This window comes from Didymosphaeria variabile (genome assembly GCF_027946475.1).
Source record: "Didymosphaeria variabile strain IMI 356815 chromosome Unknown scaffold_4, whole genome shotgun sequence".
NCBI lineage: Eukaryota > Fungi > Ascomycota > Dothideomycetes > Pleosporales > Didymosphaeriaceae > Didymosphaeria > Didymosphaeria variabile.
In genome coordinates, this window is record NW_026611623.1 from 733,680 (window position 1) to 757,510 (window position 23,831).

At 54.5% G+C, this 23,831-nt stretch overlaps 10 protein-coding genes across 10 annotated transcripts; 5 read left to right on the forward strand and 5 right to left on the reverse strand.

The window, feature by feature from the left end:
* Window positions 1-924: 924 nt before the first annotated feature.
* Window positions 925-2,733, reverse strand: MCH1 (putative monocarboxylate transporter mch1; the record flags this gene model as incomplete). Its single annotated transcript, XM_056213912.1, has 1 exon — window positions 925-2,733. The coding sequence occupies one exon, from the start codon at window positions 2,731-2,733 to the stop codon at window positions 925-927; it is 1,809 nt and encodes a 602-aa protein (XP_056071179.1).
* A 329-nt stretch (window positions 2,734-3,062) lies between these two features.
* RRP42 (Exosome complex component rrp42) lies at window positions 3,063-4,218 on the forward strand (the record flags this gene model as incomplete). The annotated part of the gene is made up of 2 exons (XM_056213913.1): window positions 3,063-3,566; window positions 3,613-4,218. The coding sequence occupies 2 exons, from the start codon at window positions 3,063-3,065 to the stop codon at window positions 4,216-4,218; spliced, it is 1,110 nt and encodes a 369-aa protein (XP_056071180.1).
* Window positions 4,219-4,882: 664 nt separating this feature from the next.
* Window positions 4,883-7,439, forward strand: N0V89_005136 (uncharacterized protein; the record flags this gene model as incomplete). The annotated part of the gene is made up of 5 exons (XM_056213914.1): window positions 4,883-4,887; window positions 4,925-5,815; window positions 5,926-6,308; window positions 6,362-7,017; window positions 7,221-7,439. The coding sequence occupies 5 exons, from the start codon at window positions 4,883-4,885 to the stop codon at window positions 7,437-7,439; spliced, it is 2,154 nt and encodes a 717-aa protein (XP_056071181.1).
* A 274-nt stretch (window positions 7,440-7,713) lies between these two features.
* Window positions 7,714-9,027, reverse strand: N0V89_005137 (uncharacterized protein; the record flags this gene model as incomplete). Its single annotated transcript, XM_056213915.1, has 1 exon — window positions 7,714-9,027. The coding sequence occupies one exon, from the start codon at window positions 9,025-9,027 to the stop codon at window positions 7,714-7,716; it is 1,314 nt and encodes a 437-aa protein (XP_056071182.1).
* A 763-nt stretch (window positions 9,028-9,790) lies between these two features.
* Window positions 9,791-11,752, reverse strand: N0V89_005138 (uncharacterized protein; the record flags this gene model as incomplete). The annotated part of the gene is made up of 1 exon (XM_056213916.1): window positions 9,791-11,752. One exon carries the CDS (start codon window positions 11,750-11,752, stop codon window positions 9,791-9,793), a length of 1,962 nt encoding a protein of 653 aa, XP_056071183.1.
* Window positions 11,753-12,970: 1,218 nt separating this feature from the next.
* Window positions 12,971-16,067, forward strand: sin4 (Mediator of RNA polymerase II transcription subunit 16; the record flags this gene model as incomplete). Its single annotated transcript, XM_056213917.1, has 4 exons — window positions 12,971-13,098; window positions 13,206-13,557; window positions 13,606-13,732; window positions 13,957-16,067. 4 exons carry the CDS (start codon window positions 12,971-12,973, stop codon window positions 16,065-16,067), a joined length of 2,718 nt encoding a protein of 905 aa, XP_056071184.1.
* Window positions 16,068-16,285: 218 nt separating this feature from the next.
* Window positions 16,286-17,763, reverse strand: OLA1 (Obg-like ATPase; the record flags this gene model as incomplete). Its single annotated transcript, XM_056213918.1, has 4 exons — window positions 16,286-16,834; window positions 17,025-17,510; window positions 17,559-17,630; window positions 17,689-17,763. 4 exons carry the CDS (start codon window positions 17,761-17,763, stop codon window positions 16,286-16,288), a joined length of 1,182 nt encoding a protein of 393 aa, XP_056071185.1.
* Window positions 17,764-18,400: 637 nt separating this feature from the next.
* Window positions 18,401-19,314, forward strand: N0V89_005141 (uncharacterized protein; the record flags this gene model as incomplete). Its single annotated transcript, XM_056213919.1, has 3 exons — window positions 18,401-18,739; window positions 18,790-18,937; window positions 18,989-19,314. The coding sequence occupies 3 exons, from the start codon at window positions 18,401-18,403 to the stop codon at window positions 19,312-19,314; spliced, it is 813 nt and encodes a 270-aa protein (XP_056071186.1).
* Window positions 19,315-19,513: 199 nt separating this feature from the next.
* N0V89_005142 (uncharacterized protein) lies at window positions 19,514-20,149 on the reverse strand (the record flags this gene model as incomplete). The annotated part of the gene is made up of 1 exon (XM_056213920.1): window positions 19,514-20,149. The coding sequence occupies one exon, from the start codon at window positions 20,147-20,149 to the stop codon at window positions 19,514-19,516; it is 636 nt and encodes a 211-aa protein (XP_056071187.1).
* Window positions 20,150-20,384: 235 nt separating this feature from the next.
* On the forward strand, window positions 20,385-22,091 carry TIM44 (protein translocase subunit; the record flags this gene model as incomplete). Its single annotated transcript, XM_056213921.1, has 2 exons — window positions 20,385-21,367; window positions 21,416-22,091. The coding sequence occupies 2 exons, from the start codon at window positions 20,385-20,387 to the stop codon at window positions 22,089-22,091; spliced, it is 1,659 nt and encodes a 552-aa protein (XP_056071188.1).
* Window positions 22,092-23,831: the final 1,740 nt, after the last annotated feature.

The following is a 23,831-nucleotide window of genomic DNA, read 5'->3' on the forward strand; positions in this document are numbered from 1 at the left end:
CAGTCATCGCCATTTCTCCATGAAAGCGTAGCATGTTAGACAGAATAGCGCCCTTATATCGCCCAAGACACTTGTTAGCCTCGATGCACTCGTAAGTGAACAAGCTGTTGTCTGCGCCCGGGATGCCTGACTTGCTCACTCTGAGCGATTTAACAATACGTCGGAAAAAATGAGTAGCATGGGGCAACACCCATTTCGTATCCTGAGCTACCGAAAAATCAGCAATGCAGTCCCCAAATCAAAGAACGACCGAAGATGGGCGATGGTCCCGATGCGGGCGTTTTCGAAACAAAGTACGTCGGCTTGGAGCAGTAAAGGTCGTTGGCAGTGATTTGAGATACAGATGAAGTCGGTCGGCACCAGGAGGAATTGTAGATAGCCTGTCCGCTTGTAAAAGTCTAAGCAGGCCGAAGATCTTGCCCCTGGAATTGGATGCTCGTTACGGGGCACTCTGAAAGGAAAAAGAAGCTATTGTCAGTCGTTGGCGTGGCGGCCCAGCGCACATTGTTGAAGGATCTCGATGCCCTTACTGCGGCAGGATGAATGTAGCTGGTAACCAGCGGGCAGATGGCGAACCTCCCTTCCAAGAGGTTGGCGCACACTTCTGTGACTTCAGACTATCAACCGTGGAGAGCGGACGATCACGTGCCTTGATACAGCAACCTCTTCAACAACCGTCACGCTGTGTTCTCCTTCTCCCCATACAGTAATGGATAGATTGTGGTATATAAAAAAGAAATATGCAGTATGTAGTATAGCATGACATCCACGCCAATGCTCCATCCCAGTAGCCCAGCCAAGCCTTTCTAGATAAACAAACCCGCAATGCACGCTGTCATAACAATAGTCGTAAAAGAGAAAATCCAAGTCCAAACACACATCCATCTCCTGTACAATCCACCCCCACATATATGCAATTCTAGATCAGACAGCAATCCCCCTCTTCTTCCAACCGCCGGGGCCCCTCCAAGCCCACAGCCATAGCCCCATCGCCACCCACACACTCACTGCCATCGCCCAAAACGTCACGGCATAGCACCCCCTCCCGTAGCACAGTACGTCATTAGCATCGCGCTCCATGCCTGGCTCTCCCCCGTCAGCCCCCTTCTGGTACACCGTCGCATAGATCGCGCTCCAGACAGTTGCTCCGGCGGCAGGCGTCATAGCCAGGATGCCCCAGTTCGTGCCAAAGTTCTCGACGCCCCAGACGACCGAGACGACAATGGGCGTCAGACTGAAGACGGCGCCGTAGCCGGAGCCGATGAGGGCGGAGACGGCTGCGAAGCGGGAGGGGTGGTTTTGGACCCAGCCGCTTGCGAGGAGCAATTGGCCGAGGGAGAGGATGAAGGCGAATGTAAGGAGGAAAGTGATGCGGGAGACCGAAAACCTCTTATGCTGCGGCAAGAGAGAGGATGTAGAGTTGGCGACCGAGTCAGGGCCACGGCGATGCTGGTGGATTGGGGCTACGGGGGCGAGGATGTCGGAGAGGGTGCCGGTTACGAGACGGGCGATGGTAGAGGTGATGGCTACAATAGAGACGTGGGTTGCAGGGGAGGTAGTGGCCTGTGTGTGAGGCGGAGTGAGGGTGCCGATAATGGTGCCGAGATTATTGATGAAGGCTTCACCGGGGCCGGTGACGAGAAAGAAGCCGGTTGCGAGCCACCACATGGTTGGATCGGATACGTAGCGCTTGGTCTCTTCGTTCAGGAGCCATGTCTTCTTGCGGGCTTCTTCTTCGGCTTGGGCTTTCAGGCGCTCGGCTTCGGATTGGAGGAAGTCGAATGTGGAGTCGGAGAGTTCGCGAGGCTCCATGGTGCCGTACCCGTGAACGCTGGCGGCTTGGGTGAAGAACTCGTCGTGGGCCAGCAGACCTGATCGTTCCAATTCATCTACTGCTTCGTCTATCATCTCTTCCTCGTTTACGATCTGCAGGGCGAAGAAGCCTATGATGCCGACAACACAGAGTGTGATGCCCAGGAACAGGAAGAACTTGTAGACGTTCACATCGCCTCTCGTCCCGTCCGGCTTCACATCGTACAGCAGCCTGCTGCCGACCTGACTCTGCCAGAACCCGCTGAGGCCAAAGGCAGCAATGGGCGCCGCCAAAGCAATGCCCTTCCACTTTCCGCGTCCAAAATTCTTCGCGCACGTTGTGACGGCCGAGAGGTACATGCAGCTCGTGCCCATGCCTATCGCGACGAACGACAGTACCATGACGCCGAACGGCCAGCCATGACCGCCCGCAGACGGCGGAGGCCCGCTCTTGTATGCAAAGGCAGCTAGCAGATATCCCAATCCAAATAATACACCAGATAGAGCGGATGGAGTGCCGGGGCCGACGCGATCGCAGAGGTAGCCAAAGGCAGGCACAGGCAAATACATGCCCAGCTCGGCAGTGATGCTGACGATGTTGACCTGGAACTGGGTGTAGTGCAGCCTCGACTGAAACAGATGGCCGTATAGCGAGTAGGCAGTGATGCTACCAGCGCAGAGGCAGTTGATGAGGGCCCAAATGAAGCTCAGCCATCGCACAGCTTCGCGCTGGATACGCACGCGGTCGCGCTCCATGACGCCTTCTGCCACCTGTTCGAAGAAGCTGCCAGCGTAGCTCGTGTCTCGCGATGATCGACTCGGAGCGGACTCGTTGTCGCTATGGAGAAGGGGGCGGGTAGGATGGTAGTCGAGCTTGTCGATGCCATTGCTGTTGCTGTTCCGCATCTGGCGGGATGGCATGCCGCGGCGCTGCGGCGATTCGGCGCGTGTGACAGGGTACAAGGTCGCGTGGGCACTGGTATTACTGCAACGTCATAGCCGCGGGCAGGCAGCGAGTGTTGTCCTGTACACAGAAAGTGAGGCAATGGGAGAATGCTTCTTTCAGAGAAGTTTGCTGCTAGCATAGTTCCCGTAACTAAAGAAGCGGTCGGACTTGTGCCAGCGCAAGCGGCATGACGCGCTACTCGTACTCAAGCTAGGCCCGAGCTTGGAAAGAACCACGCGCTTGACCTCTCAAAAATATGTACAGCTGCAGCCAACACCACGAGGTACCACACCACTGAGACAACATGGCGCCAAACCAGCCGCAGCAGGTCACCCTGTCCCCGGCCGAGCTATCCTTCCTGCGATCGACCCTCGTCCAGTCACCCCCCATCCGTTTCGACCACACCAAGGGTCCCAAGGACTTCCGGTCTATGCGCGCAGAGTATGACGTGCTGCCTGGAGCGAACGGAAGCGCACGCATCGCCCTCGAGGATGGCACCGAAGCACTAGTAGGCGTCAAAGCAGAGGTGGAAAAGTCACAACGGCGGCCTTCCCCCGATGCGCGGGGCAATACACTCTCAGTAGCGGCGGGGGATGCAGAAATGCGCGACACCGATGCTGAGAATCATGGCAAGGGCAAGGGACAGAACTCGTGGATTGAGACCAGCGTGGAGATTCCAGGCTTCCGCGACGACGACCCGCTACCCGTCTTCCTCGCCTCGATGCTCACCGAGAGCTTGCTTGCTAGTGGGGAGCTCAAGGACAGACTGTACATCAACAGCCGCTTCCACTGGAAGTTATACATCGATGTATGTGGCTCCTTCCTCTTACGCGATTCAAGCTGACTTATATCAGATTCTCCTCCTCTCGCCGCCGCTTTCCTACCCGCTAGCCCTCCTGTCCATGACTACCCACCTTGCCCTCCTCACGTCTCGCCTGCCGGCCTTGAAGTCAGAAAAGGACGAGGACCCGCTGTTCGACGACGACTGGGATGCTGCCGTCTTCCTTTATCCCAAGAACGAGGGCAAAAGCCTTTTCGGGGCCGCTGAGGACAAGCCTCCCGTAATTGTGCTCGCCATGGCTGTAGGGCCGAACATCATCTTCGACCCGTGCATGGAGGAACTGGCCGTCGCGGATGCCGTGCTCGCAGTTGCATGCGCGAACGCGACCTCCTCGTCTACACGTGCACGAATAGTGTCTATTCGAACCATCGACCCTCCATCCCACCTCACACCTCCAGGCGTGCCGAACTCGATGAATTCTGCCACTGGTGGAACCGTCCCAGCTTCAAGCGCCGATGCGTTAACACAGCGGGAGCTTCTCGCAACCTCTGGAGTTTGGACGCCTCCAAGGGGTGGTATGAAGAGGGCACTGATCTCTCAGGTCGTGAAGATCGTGGTCGAAGAGGGAGGAGTCGCAGAAGAAGTCATCAGCGCATTGCAAGCCATCGAGCTCGGCTGAACGGGCGACATGCACGCTATTAAGCTAACTTACGCCCCGCATCTCTTGACACAACAAAAGTCATCCTAGGGTGAAGCCACTCGCAAGCACAGTGTGTTTCCAGTGCGATTGTCGGCCTTGCAGCCGATGATTTCGCCCTGGCATTGACCGCACAGGGCGTCTTCTGAACCCACCACGAACGTCGACTAGTTGAAGTAGAGGATTCGACTTGGCGCGTTCTAGAATAGAAGTCAGCCCTACTCAGCCATTTGGTTCTGAGCCGTGGGGGCCGCGAATCCACCTATCATAGAAGGCAAAAGCGTGGTCCACCTGCGACTCGCAATTTACTTGCCAGTCATAGTTTAGTCGCTAGTTTTATGCAACGACAACAAAACCACGAGCTCCCCACGTTCCAGCATCCTTAGCCTTGCAGCCTTGCCTTTTCTTCATCTCACGCACTATTGTGATGACGCGCTAATAATCCACTTCTCCTTGTCCTCGCTAAATCTCTCGATCCAGGCTTGTCCACGACCTTTCACTATGTGGTGGGAGACTTGCACGAGATTCCATTGCGGTTTCTGGGTAAACCTCGGTCAGTTAGTTCAATCTCATTCACTCTCGTTCAGCCGCTAACCCGCTTAGATAACAAGCAACACGCTCAGTCGACATTGACACTGCCCACACAATGGGGTTTGATCCTGATTGCCTTTCTTGCGCTTTTCATTAGGCTTGCTGGTAGTTACCTTTGGTCCATCATATGCTTCATCATCCATCAATCAAAAGCATCGTCTGCGGATCAAGATGATACCTATCACCAAATCCAATTGGCCCTCCGCAACACAGACACGGAAGCCAGCTTGGGCTGGAAGCTCTTCAGAGTGGGCGCCGTTCACCAGGGCTCGAGAGTCAATGCCTTCGGTCGCACGTACTGGCTGATCGTACTCGCGATGGTCCACGCCGCCGGTATCGGCGCTCTTGGTGGTCTTTCTTCAAGGTTCATTGCTGGCAGCGATGCTGTTCTCGCCGTAAAGGGAAAATGCGGTTGGATGGATGAGGTCGCCAAGAACGAATCCGTGGTGCTTACGGAAGAGCTCAAGAAACCGGGAAATTTCGAGATTTTCAACGGACTGGTGGTCATGGCAAGATACGGATATCGTCAAAGTGCTAGCTATGCACGATCATGCTACGCCCAGACCAGCGACAACTCTTCGAACGCGTGCGAGATCTACACACTGCCTACTTTGCCCTACAACGTCAGTCGCTCGGAACCGTGCCCGTTCAACGAGAAGGTCTGTAACGGAACAGCGATGACAGCGGATATGGATGGTATTCGATCCGATCTCGATCTCGGCATCAATACTTTACCAGAAAGTGCTGTTACCTTGCGTCAAACTTGGACTTGTGTGCCTGTTGATGCAGAGCCATGGGCCACGCCATGGGGCGACGCGAATGAACTACACATGGATATCAGCACGGGCGGGCGCTGGGATGAACAGGTACCCAGGGAGGAGGAGCGCATATGCTACAAATTCGGGACTGACGAGACTGGACAAACGTCCTTCCTCTTTTGCCTCACGAGGAATTCTCTCAAGTACGGTGACGCTGCGTACGACATAAAGTAAGTTCATTCCCGCGGCATTGCTCGAACGTCGCATGGCGCAATTTCAAGCGATACGTCACACTCGAGCGACCACTCGATTTCATGGTTCAGTCTCTAATCCGGCACAGATCTGCCACTTCCTTCGTGAACTACAACGGCTCTTATGCACCGCTCTTCAATCCTGTTCCCGAACTCGACATTCAAGACGCCGATGTGACCCTGATGGGCCTGACCTCCAGGATTGCGTACCCAGAGCCAATACAAGATCCCTGGTTCACTGCAACGAACCACAGCGTTGGTTCAGCTAGCTCCTATAACAACGACAGCTATAAAGCGACCCATCCGCGATCTTTCCTCGGATGCCGCCAACGGTACCAGCTCTGCACCGTTGATCGATCATTCTGCTCCCCGTACACGGGCATCTACGGCATTCCGCACGAAGACAAGAATCTGACGGCTCTAAACCCCACGCAGAAAGCCGTCTTCCAGCTCATGTGGAAGATGATATGGTGTACGTACCCCCTCCTCCCGTTCACACCATTGTAACTCACAACTACCATCCAGTCACACAACTCAACTTCCAACTAATCTTCATCGGCCGCGAAAACCTCATAGCAAACGACTACCTCTGGGACGGCGGCACCCAATTCGGTCTCTCCGCCGCCCTCCCCTCCAACCACTGGCAAACAGAAGTCTCAAATCTCTTCAACGTCAGCCTCGCCGCGTTGCAACGTGCTGCTCCCGCTTTTGCGCAGCCCCCAGAGTTTGACGTCGGAAACCACATCCCGGGTGCTAGCAACAGCATTTTAAGATTCATCAAAGAGCCAGAGAGCACCGGGATGAAAGCGTTATGCGACAGTGTGAAGATGCGGTCGAAAGCCCACACGAGCTTCTCCGTTCTGGGACTCGGCCTCCTTATCGGGCTCGGCCTCATGGTTATACTGACTAGCACCATCTTGCCTGTGGCTGCGGCACACTGGCAGCTGCGCACGGGCAAAGGCGCGTACAAGCGCCTCGAGTGGGTCGAGAGCAATGCCTTCCAGGTGCAGCGCATGGCTGCCGAGGGCCGCGGTGTAGGCCCCTGGCGAGGCAAGGAGCTCGATGTGCCGACGTTGGTGGCGGGAAGCGATAGGTTTAATCTGACGGGTATGAGTTTGAGGCAGAAAGACGGGGCGGGCGGGCAGGATGGAGGGTATCAGGGGGCTTGGGGAGGATACGGGGTATATAGGGCATGGAGGATATCAGGGACATGGTGGATATCAAGCTGTAGACCGGGGCAATGACATGGAGATGGGGGTTATGAGGGGGCCCGCTGGAGAGAGGCGATAGTAAGCATAAGTTGTTGGATTCGTAGGCGGGCGATGGATTGAGGGCTGTTGTACCGGCGGTGTATACCTTCGACACCGATATATCCCATCTTTAGAATATCCCATCTTTGATACCGCAAACGCTAAAAACTACACATCCTACGCACGCCCTTGCGCCTCTCCCAGTCACTACCACCCCACAAGAAGGAACAAAACTCCGGATGCGGCAGGCCGAACTTACGTCTCATCTCTATAGTCTCAAATTGATCCATAGACATGAATGCGTACGCCTCACTACGGCGCCAGACGTCCTTGATGATCAGAATCGGATGTGATTCTGTATAGGACGGCGTTACGTGAAGCTATCACCACCTCACCCTCAAAAGCCCCTCCTCACCTTCTCCAAAACCCCCATATTCAACCCCACAACCAATCTCACTAAATCCCAGTTTCCCCCCTCGCCAACCATATCCATGACCACCACGCCCGCGCCTCCGTCCCCCTCCTTAACCCTCCTAATCCCATCCTCTATGCCTGCGAAACCGCCCACCTCTTCATCCCCTGCCATACTGGTGGTCCCAGGCTCCTGAGGATCCCCAATAGGTACAATTAAATGGTGCCCCGCGCAAATCCACTCCTCCACCCCCCCCTATTCACCACCTTCGCAATCCTCTCCGGCCACGTGCCCACGCGGAAGAAATTACTCCCGCTACAAAAGTTGAGATACAGCGGGCCCGACGGAATAGGATTCGTCGCATCGGTATTAAGTCCAGGGATGAAGTGCGTGACAGACGCCGCGCGCACAAGGTGCGCATTCACATGTGAGAGTTTATCCGGTATAGCGCCGGGGTGCATTATTTCGCAGTAGTCCTGCACGCAGAAGGGCCCGTGGAGGGCGTGCGTGGCATTATGAGGCCAGTCTGTGGCGTCGAGACCACGTTGCGTTTGGGCGGATGGGATGTCGTAGCGGCGGACGAGGACGAGTTTGCCGCGGACGGTCTGGAGATAGGGTATGTGCGCGCCGGTGTACCATTTCTCTGGCGAGGGCGCGAAGTAGTGCTCCTCTAGGATGGCGGCGAGATGCGCGTCCGTGGCACTGCCTACGCCCTCGCGCTTGAGAGATACGAGGACGGTTTCGCTGGGGTTCTGCTCGAGGAAGGAGTAGCATGCGGTGAGGATGGGGTCGAGATACTTTGCGCCTGTGAGGCTGATGGGGAAGGCGCCGTGCACGAGGTAGAGATCTCGTTTTGAGGTGTCTGTTGCGCTGGCGGGTTGTACCCTGATGTCTAGGAATCTGATGCCGTTTTCGAGCTGCGTCTTGATGTCGACGACTTGGCAGCGGACTGAGGGCAAGGCGCGGTAGTGCGTGTGCGAATTGTGCGTTCCGGGGATGCTGATGGCGGACAAGGGAAGCGTGTCGGGTAGGGACTGCATCCACTTCGCATAGTTGGGGAGATGATGTGCATGGATGATTAAGTGGGCCGTAGGCGCTGTTGGATGGTACAGAGCGGTGTAGCTGTTGGAGGGATTGGGAGCGAGGGGTGTGAACGTGCGAGAACCTTTCTGGGTGTAGGTAGGATTAGTGTCGATACGAAAGCGTTGTCTTTCCTCATCTTCAATCGTGACTCTTAAAGTGGTGCTTGATAGCGTTGAGGATGGTTTTGGGTTGGGCTCTTCGATAGTTTGGGGTTGTAGAGTATACGACTCGAATGGCGCGAGCGTAACATCTACATCCCGGCGCTTGAATGTTTGAACATGTAGTCCCAACTCAGGCGCCGACGGTGCTATCGTTTGGGCATTCTTTATCGCCGACGGAAACGCTGTCGCCTTCGATTGTTTCGTGTTCGGGTCCTCGAAGCGTTCCAAGCTCTTGATAATTATATCATTTGACGTAAGATTGCGGAGTATCAGTAGTGGTGCCATCCAAGGACTGGAATCCTCAAAATGGCAGACGTAGCAAAGTTGCCCAGCCAGCTAAGGTTTCCAAGGTTCGATGCAAGGTATTGGTCTGGATGTCCGGGACGTAACGTGAAGATTTCACAGCCGTGTGGTATAGCAGCAATCTGTACGTTATCTTAACGAAAGGAGAGTGGCAACAAATTTGACATCAAGACCAAGCCGAAAGGTCAACTGCTACTTCGTACGTAGATGAAGGAGGGAGGAAGGTACACACGTTCGGCTCGAAAGCACAGCGCCAAGACGCCCTAATTGCACATCAAAGATCCTCAGAATCGAAGTCGGCCACGAAAGGCCCTCTGTTGCCATTCCTGGAGTGCCATTTGGCAGGTAATCTTCTCTTCAAGCTGTATTTAGAGCTCTTCACATATAAACGCTGTGGCAGTAACAACATCGAGTCATCACTAGCACACGGCAAGAAATTGTTCGCGAATTTGATTCAAAAGTAGCCATAGAACGCGCTGCGATGTGCAGCTTACTCTCCCCTTTAAAGCACTCCCTCTGCCAGAGCTATGGCCGGGATATGATACGGGGTATTGTGCAGCTGAAAGTAAAAAAGACCAAGAATATGACAAATCCATCATTCCTATACTACAGGACGCAGAATCTTTCTGCATCTCATAACGCCATGTATGCCGCTGACTGACAATAACTCATCCGACAATTCTACTCGTGTCGCAGAAAGAAATAAACCATTGACGGTTGATAACGCCTTAAAATGCGAGGTGTATTAAGATACGGGTTCCGGATTCAGCAGATTTCCAATGCTCATTCGTGAAGAAGTCGAGTCCGCGGTTGATGGACGCGATTCGCTCGTTGATTGCGTCGCATGGAAAAGATCGTTCTCTTGTCGAATCTGTTCACTTGGCGTTCGCGGCTTGAGCGGGCTGCTAAACGGTTCCACTGGAGGACGCTCCATGCAGAGGTTGTACCGGAAGTCAGCAGCCGACAGCTGTTTGAACACAGTGTATTTGGCTCCATCCCTTCGTGGGGTCAAGGGAGACCTTTTGGGTAGTTCGATCGAGTCCGCGTTCTCTTCTTTGGGTACTGCAACCAGCTTGCCCTTGAGCAGAGCAGGTCCAACCTTCGCAGTGCTTTTCGTCTGTTTGAAGGTGTTTGTTATCGCCACATTCGTCTCTTTCTTCACCTTCGTGGCCTTGCTCTTTGCGCCCGTCTTCTTCTTGGGCTGAGCCTTTGCCCGTTTGGTTTGAGGTTTGGCGTTGGGCTTTCCGTTCAACTGCTTGAACGCGTTGACCTTCAAAGCACCTTCGGAAGCCCTCTTCGTCCCTCTCGCGGTCTTGGAAGGTGTTTCTGGCTCTCCTGGCAAGTCCCGCGATTGTGGGCCAATGCGCGGGCTCTGAGCGGGCGTGGGCATTCCTTGAATCTTGAGAACCTTTTTGGGCGTTCCTATCACCACGGAAGGTTTTTGCTTCGGCAGTTCATCATCTGTAACCTCCTTGTGGACGGGATCGTCCCATTTCTGCATGGCAGCTTGTCGCGCGACCTCGTCACATGGTCCCTGAATGATCAGATCCCATATGTTCTCCAACTCTTTGATTTTAGGCTCGGGTTCGTTGTTGATCCAAATGGTCACGCCATCCTTCCGGTCTCGCACGGTTGCGCACATCTCTCGTACGATCCGTCGCACTCCAGGTACCTTCAAAGTTGTGCCAACAACAATGACGGCGTCAGGTCTTGTTCGCAAATCAGCCTTAGAGCAGGCCCCGATAGCTTCATCGTCCGGGTTGTGCTCATTGTAAAGCACCATACGTGGCCGCAGACGACCGACCCCGTGGCTTCTCTTGTCGACAGCTTGCCTTGCCAGATCATCAGAGTGGCAGCTCGGGCAGGCGGGCGGAGCTGGTCCGTCGAAAATCTCCGAATCAAATTCGGAAACTGTGTGACACTTGGAGCAGACCATGTATTCCAAGCTGCCGTGAAGCTGTACGGTCTTTGGCCAGGGGTTCTTCTTAGGGAGAGGCACTTGGGTCTTTAGGGGTGGGAGGGATGTATCAATGCCGTCGACGTTTTGAGTGTACAGGCGCAATAGCCTGCCTTCGTGGGCAAGGGTAGCAAGAAGATGGTGGAAAGCGGTCGGTTCGGCGTTCTTCGTCTGCTGCGACAACGTGCGCACCATCTCGTGAAAATTGGACGTGGAAGAATCATTCTGGTACACAGAGGCGTCAAAAAGCTCCTTGCCAGAAGAAATGCGCTTGCGCTCGTCGCGCAGCGACTTGAAAAGGCCGGTAGAAGATCGGAAGTCGGGGATGCCTGCCGAGACTGAGATGCCAGCACCTGCGATCACGACGATTTTGCGCTTCTTGTGGAGCGTCTTCAAAAGGCGGTCAAGCTGCGGCTTGTCCTCATCCGTCAGGTCCCGCCGGAGGTCGAGACGCTGGGTCGTGCGCTCCTTTGGGTCCCCCACCTTCCGCTTCTTGCGTGGCCGGTCGTCGTCGTCGTTGCTGGAGGGAGGTGAGGGCATGTTCTCGGGCGCGGGCGACGCCTTGGCGGAAGAGCGGTTGGAGGAGGATGGGGAGGGGTACGAGCGGCGGGGAGCGAGTGAGCGTGACATCTCTGAGAGCTCAGAGTCGGAAAGCTCAGAGAGGCTCGAGTCGGAGGCGGCAGGAGAAGGTGCGGAGGAAGGTGCAGAGCTCAATGGTGAGCTGGGCGCTTGTGTCGTGGGCCAGGTCATGATGAGTAGCGGAAGGCGCGACCCGGGAGCTTGCAGGAAGGAATGCAATAGGTAACAGCGATGGCTCGAGGGCGCAGGCGGCACGGTCGGGGCGGTTGCTTGGTTGTGATGTGCAGCGGCAGGCAGCTTGCAGAGCGCAAAAGCAAGCGAAAGACGCCGTCACCGCACCGCACGTCGGGGGGATTGCGCAAGTCGTTGGAGCGCCGGGATCCGGGGTGCGTTTGCTATCTCATGAGTGCGCGGAGCTTAGCGCGATAGTTGTGCATGTATCTGGCGCGCGTTGCGGCGCGCGTGGAGGGGGGTGCGGTCGTGTTAAAAGGGAGGAGGTTGGGTCGCAGTTGGCGCAGAGGGATGACGGGGTATCGCTTGACGACATGTTGGAAACCGCACGAGTGGCCCGGGCGCCTTTTGTTTACACCTCCGGTTCCCACGAGCTGCGCTGCTCCACTCGCCTTTTAGTCGGCAATTGTGCATGCTGTGCTGCTGTATTAATCAAAGCGCATCATGTCAGTTCTGGTCTCGGTTTGCGGCTTGCACGCTTCGTCGTCATGTGCGACAGAGACGATCGTGTGGAGCGCAACTGCGCTGACACGTTGCGCTGTCTGCTGGCCTTCGTCTCTGGCACACTGCGACCAAGTAGAGCACGAGCAGACTTCGTTTGCGCCGCATTGGCACATGTGGACCTGGGTGGACTCGAGTCTGCTGTCTTGCGATCCACGGTTCGTGACCCGCTCTGGCAAACAAGTTGGAGGGCAACAAGCCAGGCACCCCGTCAGTCTGGAATGTGTTTTGTAATTGTTGTTTCTATCATGATCTAACACTTGGGTTTTTGCGCTGTAACCCATCTCCGAGGTGAGAGCGGATACGTGCATCACACGAGACTCTCACGAAAGGCTCACGCACCGCCACAGATGAGGCTGAAAAGACTGCTAGTCCCTTTAGCGCTGCGCTAAGACCCGCACCAATCAGTCGTTCGCATCGTTTAACCTTCTCACACTGGTGCACATGGCTTCACAATCCACGGTAGCTTCCTATCGTTTCTCACCATCGGTTTTCGTGATACCCGGCGCTCTTCGCCACTTGGATTTCAATCCGATGTTGTTTGCTCTGCGCTAGGGAGCACTTCTGCCTTACGTGTTGTGTTCTTCAGCCTAGTTTTGCTCTACTTCTTCACCACATACCCTGTCGAACACAATGGAGGACCAAACGTATAACAGTATGGATGTCGACGATCTCTTTGGGGACTCGGAACAGGTCGCCCTGCCGCCGATGAATATGACAGCCGCCCCGCCCGTGAAAGGCCTTGCAAAGAGACTGGATGAGTTAGCTACCAGCGGATGCTGCTCGTAAGTAACTTATACTGCTGCGAAATCTCCATGACGTTTCTAATCATAACGGGGTCTAAAGTTCTCGATGATGTTCTGTTGTTCACGCCAGGCTAATCTTGCTGCAGGAGGATAGCATGGTCCAAGAATGGCTGCCTCGCCTACATCACCCCAGACGGCCTCGGCGTAAATCTAAGAGTTTTCGCCCGGGTCAGCTCAACAGAGACATGGGACCTAGGTACAGACGTTCAGCTCGATATTCCGCATCACAACGAAGAGTTTCCTCTGGTGCACCTGTCCTGGAGTCATCTCGGCAATGATCTCGCTGTGGTGAATGCGGCCGGCCATGTGTTGATTTTCTCTTGTGCTATGGTTCTGGACCGGATGAACTTCACGAGGACAGAGCTGGCTCAGTCAGATAACGAGATCGATGCTGTAGTGGGTATGCATTGGCTTGCGATTTACCCTTATGAGCAGAAGGTCAGAAGCTTCGGATCTGCTTACTGGCAGTGATGCTGATCTTTGTAGAACCACATCGCATGGTCGGCAAGTAAGAGTGGTGAGAAGTGGAGTTTCAACATCACCTCGCAAATGTTTCGAGACATGCACCACGCTGTCGATCAAAAGGCATGCTTGGTGTATCTGATGAGAAAGGGTGACCTTAAGCTCCGTTTTCAACAACCAGATAGCAGCTGGTCAGAGGTATTTGTTCCATTGAGAACCGTCCTATCGACGAAAGATACATTTACGCACGCTGCTTTTGCTTCAAACAACGGTATGACATACGCCATTGCCATGCACAATCCCTAACGTAAACAGACAATAAACTTCTGATGGTCGCCTACGATGTGTCTCATTGTCTACACCTCTATCGTATAGAGGCAGTATGGAACATTCCTCCACCGGCCGCTGGTCAGGCGCCTCCAAAGGTGTACGAAAAGCCAGAACTTCAGGTAACCGAACTCGCGACCGAGGATGAATGCCACCCTGCCATGATCGACAGCAGCGGTCTTCCAGGCGGCTCAGAATCCAAGGTTCCAGTCTCGGCCCAATTAACGCATCTCGATTTCCTCCCCATCACCCCTGAAGACGGTGACGGATCCGTACCTACCGTCCAAGCTATCTTTGTAACTCCGCCAAACATGATCACAGTTGATCCGACACATCCACAACCAAGCCCTTCCAGCATAGTCGCGAAATGGGAGGTGCATCATTCCGAGCAGAATCAGTTGCACGCCAGTCTTGACAAGGTGACGTCGAAGAAGAAGAGCGTGAATTCGGTGCCTGCGCGCACGGTCTGGCACTTGAGGAGACAAGCGGACACCATGACGCAGATGAACCAAGTCATCCTCTCGTGCGTTCCGCTGTGGTATAGCATGATCCTCGCTTTCTGCTACAGTGATGGTACCATCGAACTCAAGAGGCGTAAGACGCAAGAAACCATCACGCCGGACTACAATACCGAGGAGGTCACATCAATGGCCCAGGCCGGGTTCACGTTCCCCACGCTAGACTCCCCACTCAACGTCGCTTTATCCCCAAATCATTGCATTGCTGCCTCTCTGCAACACGATGGCAAGATCAACTTACATCCTACGCAATACAACTTTGGCTCACTCGCAGTCAACGACAAAGACCAGGACCAGTCCGCCTCCGCCGCACTAGCCGCCCTCGTCCTCCAGCACACCACCGCAGCAAACCAATACTTCTGCAGCGACGACATATTCTCCGTCATGGGGCAGCTCAGCGAAGACCGCAAGCGCGACTTCATCCTTTTCATGTTCCAGGCGCTCAACGTAAAAGTCGACTGCGGCATCGTCGACGACGGCACAAACCAGAATCACCTAATCCTCCTCGGTCGCTCGCCCTTCTTCGTAAAGACCCTCTCCGCGCTGCACCTCCTTGGTCTCAAAGACAGCGTGGATCGGTCGTTGACAAGCAAATTGGCATGGATGGTACTCAACATAAAATACGTCACGCAGATACTGACGACAATCGCCCGCATGCACGGCAACATCGACAAAGCCGCCGTCCGCCCCGAGGTCGTCCCCCAATTCATCGGCATCTGCCGCTGGATCATGCATTTCATGGTCTACCTAATCGACGAGCTCCTCCAAATAGGCCACGAATTCCAGTCCACGCCCGCCTCCCTCCTCACGCCCGCCATCCTCCAGGAAAAACTCGCCTCCATGAATAAACCAGCGCTGTTGATCCTTCTGTCGAGTTTCCCACGCATGATGATGAAGCTCTGGGCGAATCCCATACAGTGGGTCCAAAGGACGGCATACGGGTACATCCAGAATAACAACTCGTCGCCTGAGATGCGCAAACTGTACTACCCGCTTCACCAGGCGCTGACGGAGGCCCCGCTTGACTGGCGCCACTTCGAGCACCTCATCAGCGAAGCTCAACACCTCGTCCGCAGCTGCTACAAGCAAGCGAACTGCAGCGCCGACGACCGCGACGCCATCGAGCGCGAGCTCCTCCTCGGCCGCATCCCCGCCGTGCTGTTCCCAGCTGCCAGACGACTCGTCACTGACACGCTGTTCGCGGACCCCCCGCAGCACGGCGGCCAGGGCACTTGTCTCGCGGACAAGGTCGACATGGCGAAGATCCTCTTCTTCGACACCACATGGCTCGGGCTCACGCCCTCGCGCCGCGCAGCCACGTGGTTCGAAACGCACACCGTGGACGTCTGTCAGAAGATGATTATCCGCGGGACGGGCACGCATACGCACCCTATTGTGAGTAGGGACGGGCAGAATGGGCGCGGCAGGAGCGATAGCATTCAGAGCGTTGTGCCTGTGGAGGACGGCAAGAGGAAGAAGCAGTTGAGGAAGTGTGTGAGGTGTGGGGCGTACATGGAGGATGTGATGCTGGGGTTGCCCGGGTATGCGCAGACGCATGTCAGTTGGTTGATGGGGGTTGCGAAGCATTGCGTGTGTGGGAACAGTTGGATGCTTGCACCGGAGACGAAGAGGGAGAGCTAAGTTGCCATGATGCAAAGTATATGATAATCACAGTATTTAGAGACTAGGAACAGTTGTAAGAGCTTCGAGTATTTTGCTTTCAAATGCGGACATGTCTATTTGACTTTTGTTTTCGTCACACGCTCATCAGGAGCGCTTCCATCGTGAGACCAGAGATCGGCCACAAGCTACCGGGCGCCGAAGCATCAGAACCCACTAAAAGACTAGATACTTCAGATCTAACCCTTGGCAGCACCGGCCTTGATGAGCAGGATATCGCCATCCTCAACAACGTAGTCCTTGCCCTTGGTCATGATCTTTCCCTTGGCCTTGACCGATGCTTCATCACCCTCCTCTCTCAATACCTTGTAGTTGTACACGACTGCCTGGATGAACGTCTTCTCGAAGTCACCGTGGATGACACCAGCTGCCTGCGGTGCCTTTGTGCCATTCCGTAACGTCCATTGCCGGACCTCATCCGTACCAGTTGTGAAGAAGCTGCCGAGGTTGAGGGCCTTGCGCATAGTAGTGACGATCTTGGGAAGTGCCGACCGGGTTCCGAGGGACTCGCACTCCTTGGCGGCCTCTTCCTCAGTCATGGCACCGAGGCGCTCTTCTAGCGAGACGGAAACGGGGATGACTGGGTCGCCCTCGGTGTTCTCCTTCACCCATTGAGCAATCTTGGGAAGATGCTTGTTCTTCTGGCGAATGTAGTCCTTCTCGCTGAGGTTGACGAGGTAGACGACAGGCTTCGCGGAGAGAAGGAAGAGTGGGTTGATGTGTTCGACCTTGACGCAGTTAGCGTGGAACTCTCACGAGCAACTTTCGAGCATGTTGAGTGAGAGGAGGTAGTCAGAATCGGACGTCATCTCATGAAGCCCTGGCGTTAACAGGGCATCAAAGAGCTGGGATTATAGAGCAATCGCTCTTTTTCATCTTTCGGAGGCGTGTGCACGGAGGAAAAATTTTGTGACATACCTGCTTGGGGCTCCAGTTCTTCCGGCGGACATCCTTACCGTCCTTCAGCATCTGCAGGACCTCCTCTACGGTGGCCTGCTCCTCCTTGAGCTTCTTCATCTCCAAGCTCTGACCGCCTCTCCGTGTCTCCTTGACGAGCTTCTCAAGCGACTTCTCGGTGAACTCGATGTCCTTGAGGCGCAATTCCTCGCTGATGATGTCCAAGTCACGGATAGGGTCGACATCACCCTCGACGTGAATAATCTCGGCATCGTCGAAACACCGCACAACCTGGAAAATGGCATCGACGGCGCGGATGTGCGACAAGAAGGCGTTTCCAAGACCGGCACCAGTCGAAGCGCCCTTGGTCAGACCAGCGATGTCGTACACGGTCAAGTTGGCAGGCACGACCGACTTGGGCTTGTATTGCTCGACAAGCCAGTCGAAGCGCTCGTCGGGGACGATGACACGCGCCTCTTCGGGGTCGATTGTGGCATACGGAAAGTTCTGCGCGGGTCAATGCGCGTCCATCGCTGAAGTACAAGTGCGACTTACGGCAGGGTTACCAAGATGGCACTTCGTGATAGCCTGGAACAGCGTCGATTTACCGACGTTCGCAAGCCCAACCTGACGTCTACTGTTAACGTGAGAACGTGACGACCACAGCGCGAGGGCTCCTACTCACGATGCCGCTCTTCAAACTGTTGCCCGGCCGGCCGAGGAGCACCTTCTCCTCTACGACGTTCTTCTTGGGAGGCATCTTCTTTGGCTTGGACGAACCGCGCGCGTAGGTGCGGGCTGATGTGCTGAAGCTGATGCGAAGGGTGGGTGAAAAATTAAGTGCGGCAGAAAAGTCGATCGCAGTACTTGCTGCCGGTCGGGTAAAGGTGGGTATCACAGAAGAAAAGGAAAAAGCGAGGTGCCTGGTGGGAGGCGTGGTGAAGGAAGAAAGGGGAGGGGCAGCTAAGACCGCCCCTCTATTGCAGCAGAAAACGGCTTTCGTAATGAGCGATTGGGCTGCAGGTTGTTAAATTCGGCTGGGTTCCGTGGGTCGGTTTTTGAGGAAGCCGCTAACTCGTCTGGGCCACAGTGCAGCTGCTGGCGCGAGCTCAACCTCTCCATCATCGTCTCCGCCATCTCTCATTGAGTCCTCCCCGCATACTTGAACTCGCTCCTCTCCTGAAGGGCTGGTCCCCGTCTTGCGCCCTTCACACTTCCCTCCTCACCATCCACCTATTCATAGACCAGACCATTATCTCCTCAATTCCATTTATGCCTCCCATGGTCCGATAGGAGCTCGCGTGAGCTGCTGAGCGAACGATACCGTGGTTCACAAACTCACAACGCATATATATTGCACGAAGCCACGGCCCACTCGTCGCATCATACGACCCGACATGTCTTCCTCCTCTCGCCCCAAACCGACCCGCAAGAGCTCTTCCAATCACCGCAATACCCTTTCACTACAAAAGACGGAGATCAAGATACACATATACGACCTGCTGCCCCCAGGAAAGGTGTCCACGGTGCTATGGGCTATCGGCAGCTCTCTCCTGCATTCGGGTGTCGTTATTGGCGACCGAGAGTATGCGTACGGTGGCCATGACCAGCGCGGCGTTAGTGGAGTCTACTACACCAAGCCCGGACAAGAACCACCAGGCGGCACCTTTCGACAAGCGATCCTTCATGGATTCTCCTTTCGGCCACAAGAAGAATTGGATGCAATAATACACGAGGTAACACGGCCATACTGTGCCTTTACCAAACCCTCGGCTAACTTGTGCAGGCCTCTCAACAATTCATGGGAACCTCTTACAACCTCCTCACCAAGAACTGCAACCACTTCACCTCCTACCTCTGTCAAAAACTGACCAGTCGCTCCGCGCCAAGTTGGCTAAACCGCGCCGCTAGCATAGGCGTAGCTCTCCCATGCGGTGCGTACCCACCCTTTTACTCTTATCGTAACAGCAGCTGATTCAGAATAGTTGTGCCACGGGAATGGATATCACCACCGGATCATGATACTGCGGATGGAGAGCTCCTTGACGAGGACTTCGAAGACGAAAGATCGTCTATGTTACGACACGATGAACAAAGACGGCGCCTGCGGGCCACCGAGGACGACGCGCAGGACTGGGAGTACGCGCAGGAGGAGAGGTTATCTAGCGTTAGCGGTGGAAGTGAGCAAAGAGGCGCAAGAGGGCATCCTCGGTATGCGTCCGGAGATCATGCACCAAGAATCGTCAAGGACACTGAGAATCGGGCGATACCTGCAGCTGAAAGAGCACCGCTCCCCAAGAGAATAACATGACAATCCGTCAACAATCTTCCGGTTTCATATGTGTACACCTTGCTGATACATGTCCGTATGCTACAATGTTCCTGTACTCCAGTGATGCGATATAGTACAGGTATTTTCCACCACGCGCGAGATGGCTGAATTCTCGCAAAATGCGCAAACAGCAGCCAAATATACAAATATCCCACACAAATCTCTTTCCAAACATGTCTTAGCCCAATCTCCTCGGCTTCTTGCTCCTCGTGCCACCAAACTTCAACCGCGTCGAGTCCGATAGCTTGTTGATCAACGGCCGTATGTCCTTTCCTTCACTGCCCAGAATCGCCTTGGTCACGGCTTCTCTTCCCTTTCCGAAACCACGATACGCCAGCTCAATCTTCTTGATCCTCGGCAGCCATCCCATGTCCCTTATTCTCAACATGACGAAAGCTGTGAGCTGGTATGCCGCATCGTAGGAGCCCCGTCCCGCCTTTTTGAACCCAATGTTTCCGCATGAGACTGAGACCATGGGGTTCCGCTTCGGGTCGGTGAGTGTGATGTGTGTGTTGTGCTTGTGCGCATAGACGTGGAGGTGGTGTCGGTCATCCTCTTCCCATTCCCCCTTTGCCAAGTTGCCGAAGTCTGCGTTGGGATTGTTTGGGATCACACTTCCTAGAGAACTCGCACGGCTGAACATGTGCTGGTCGATGGCTGTGAGATTCTTGTCCATGGTACTATCTCCCTTTGCTGCGCGGACCGCATGGCTCTGAGAGAGGGGACGGGCGAGCGCAGGTGTCGCGGTAGGGAATGAAGTGCGACACGATGCGCAGACGGAGCGGAAGGCGCGTAGCGCGGTAGAATTGGCCATGCTGGAGGAATTGAGTGGGGAGTGCCAGCTAGGGAGCAATGCTGGTGAGGTAGGTCGAAGCAAAAGTTGCGGAAGGCCCGAGCGCCCATCATAGGGTCGACCCTTCCGAAAAAACATCTTGCCGCCTGCGCTCCTCCCACCTGCCGTCACCATCCCTCCATTGTGCATTCTTCATCCTCCCGGCAGTTCGATATTCTGTTTCTTTGTGCCGTCACATCGTCTGGTTTTACATAGGATGCGACCATCAGCTGCGAACACTTTGGCTAGGGCACGATGGAGCGCCCAACCCTCTCCCGCAAGCATCACCGGACGAGCAGCCGCATATAGGCGGATATCCACAACGCCTCTGACTTCGCGGTCATTGCCGACTTCTCAGAGATCGTTATCATCCTCCGACTCCGCAAGCTCCCCGCTCCTCTTTCTCAGAAGCAACTTCCTCCCGCAGGATGTTCTCTTCCGAACTACCTCCGTATACGCCCGTCAATTCTCCTCCCGCTCGGCGCAGTTTCAACAAGCACAAAAGCAGCCTGAGCCAGATGTAAACGACCCAAAATCGCAAACCAAGCAATCTGCGACATCGGAGGGCGCGGCGGGAGAGACAGCAGGCGAGCAGGAAAAGGGACAATCTGGGGAGAAGAAGGCCGGTGAGGAAGAATCCAGCGAACAGAAGGAGGGTGAGGAGGGCAAAAAAGAGAAGAAGGATGACAAGCCCCCACCTCCGCCTCACGGTGACAAGACGCCATGGCAGGTTTTCACGGAAACGCTGAAGACCGAGTTCCAGGCGTCGAAGGAGTGGAACGAGGGTACAAAGCAGTTGTCGGGCAGCGTACACGACTTTACGCAGAACCCTCGTGTCCAGAAGGCTGCCGAAACCTACGGCAAGGTGACGGGTGCGGCTAAGACCACAACCGCCGAAGCTCTGAAGACCACAGGAAAGGCTATTGGTCAGGGTGCAGCATGGACGTGGGACACGATGCCTGTGAAGGGCGTTCGTAAGGTCGCGAATGTGACTGGAACTGGTCTCGAATATGTCACGCGCCCAGTGCGCCAGTCCAAGGCATTCCAGGCTGTGAAGGAGACCGTGGATGATGGTAGCTCGTCAAGATACGGAGGTTGGGTCGAGAAGGAGGAGCGCAAGAAGCGAAGGGAATTGAGGGAACTCAACGAACTGCAGAGAACCGGAGGCAAGCCGATGGAGCCGATGGAGGAGGATCCAGAGTAAGATGCCGTTACTACTATGATTACTTCGTTGCTAACAGATACCAGAGCTGGTACCAACGTTACCCTGCACAAGGATGCCAAATACAAAGAAATCTGGCGGGATTTCAAAGATAACTCCCCAATCATGCGACGATTCTCAGGCATGAAAGATGTGTACAACGAGTCGGAGAACCCTCTCATCTCGACCGCTCGCAGCATCACGGACCGATTCACTGGCTTCTTTGCCGAGAACGAGACCGCCATGGTCATTAAAAAGTTCCGCGAAATGGAGCCTAACTTCCAGCTCGAGCCCTTCCTAACGGAAATGCGAGAGTACATACTTCCAGAAGTCCTAGACGCGTATGTGAAGGGCGACGTCGAGACCCTGAAGCTCTGGCTGTCCGCAGCGCAATATCAGGTATATGCGGCCCTGATGCAACAATACACGACCGCAGGCCTGAAGTCGGACGGCAAGATTGTCGATATCCGTGGCGTTGATATCCTGAATGCCAAGTTGCTAGAACCTGGAGAGATCCCTGTATTCATCCTCACCTGTAGGACGCAAGAAGTGCACACCTACAGGAACAAGAAGACCGGCGAGCTCGCTGCCGGTATGGACGACAAAGTCCAGCAGGTCACATATGCTATCGGTGTGACCAGGATACCAGAAGACGTCAGCAACCCTGAGACCAGAGGCTGGAGATTCATCGAGCTGCAGAAGAGCGCGAGAGACTACTACTGAGCAACTCGCTTGATCCCACCGTCCACCATCTCCCCAATCTTGCTTTGTACCAAAATCTGTACCTTTTCTGGCATCGTTTTCTATCTGTCTCATCTGGCACCGGCGGTCTTCCGGCATATTCAGGCGTCTCTCAAAAGGTCCTTTTTGACTTGTTTTACTACCGCTGTTGCTCCCTGAATACAGGGCATGTAATTTCTGTTCTTTCGCATGTGCTCATGTACGGTGAGCTTAGGAAGTGGCACGATGAGGCTACGATACACTTCCCCACTCTTATCCTTGTATATTACGTTTGAAAGATGAGAGGGTGGATGTGTTGATTACGTGAGACTAGTGGGAAATGTAGAGTGTATAGTGTGGGTAGATAGGGGTGAGGGCGGGCAATTGAGATGATACGACCATGTGTATTGGATGAAAACTTAGTCGCTGTTCATGTTCTGCGTTTCGGTCAATTTCTTCCTTCTGGATATTTTCGAATTGGTCATCTAAGACTTCATGTCATGCTGAACCGCGATACGTTCTTTCCTCTAAATGCAGCGACACATACTCCTTCCTTATCTCGACGGCCACCTTCGGTCCGCAATGGCTATCTTGTTCTTCTAGAGATAGCTTGCATATTCCTCTTCTTCTTGTTCTTTTTTTTTTGTTCTTGAACGGACATGGCTCACAGGTACACACTTTTGCCTCTTTAACTCACCCCTCCTCTTCCTTACCGTTGCACTCTCTCTAATCTTGTCCAAGATTTCGTCTGGTCCGTCTATCTCTCAAGTCCTCGTGTTAGCCTCTCGTGGACTGCAGAATTTGAGGCATCACGGTAAGTACCTCTACTAGAAAGCGCCCATTCCTTCTCCACCCCGCCAGGTCTGATGTAGGTGCTGGCTGATATCCCACTCCTTTTGGACTGAGAGCCTAGGCTTTGGATTGAGGACAAGGTCGAGATGGTCCTTGCTGTTCACTAAGTGAAAGAGTGGCGCTGGTGAATGACGGAGCGAGTGAAGTGAGTGACAATTTCCTTATTTCCTTATCCGCACACACACACACACACACACCTAGCATTTTGCCATACTGGAGAAGGCAACAAACTTATACGACTATATAAACGCGTTAATCGGCATGGCTTTCATCCTTCGACCGACACATAGAGAGTCTGGCGTAGTTGGGTGAAACCACTACATTAGTACTCGTTGACAGTGCACCGGTTCTAGGCCGAATCAAAACAAGTTTGAGCCGGGGCCTGCGGGTGAAATGGCTTTTTTGCTAATGGCTTTTTTTTCTAACGCACGGCAGGGGAGTATCATTCACTTTTGCGCCAACATGGAGTGTCATTCACTTCTTCGCCAACGCAGGGCTGCTATTAACCAGCTCTTTTCCACACACAGCGCCTGTCATGAATCCGGCAACAGTCAAGGCTCAGTACTAGATGGGCGTGGACGGGTCTTTCGATGGACACAAGATGTCTGGCTGCACACGTGAATGTCTTGCTCAACGTCAACAGACGCGAAGCATATCACGACTCATGATGGTCTCATTGGCGAGTGCGCTCTAAAGCCTGGTTCACCGTCGAGTTTCAGTACTTGGATCCACCTTTACGATCGCTGAATCTAGCGCATGTTGCATGCGGCGTGAACAAATTAAACAGTGGCGGCAAAGCTTCAGTCACCATGGAAGCAACGACAATCTTGAGCGTCCTCAAAAACCCAGCTCGTGGACCAAACATCAGCACGATTGCTCCACCTCAAACCG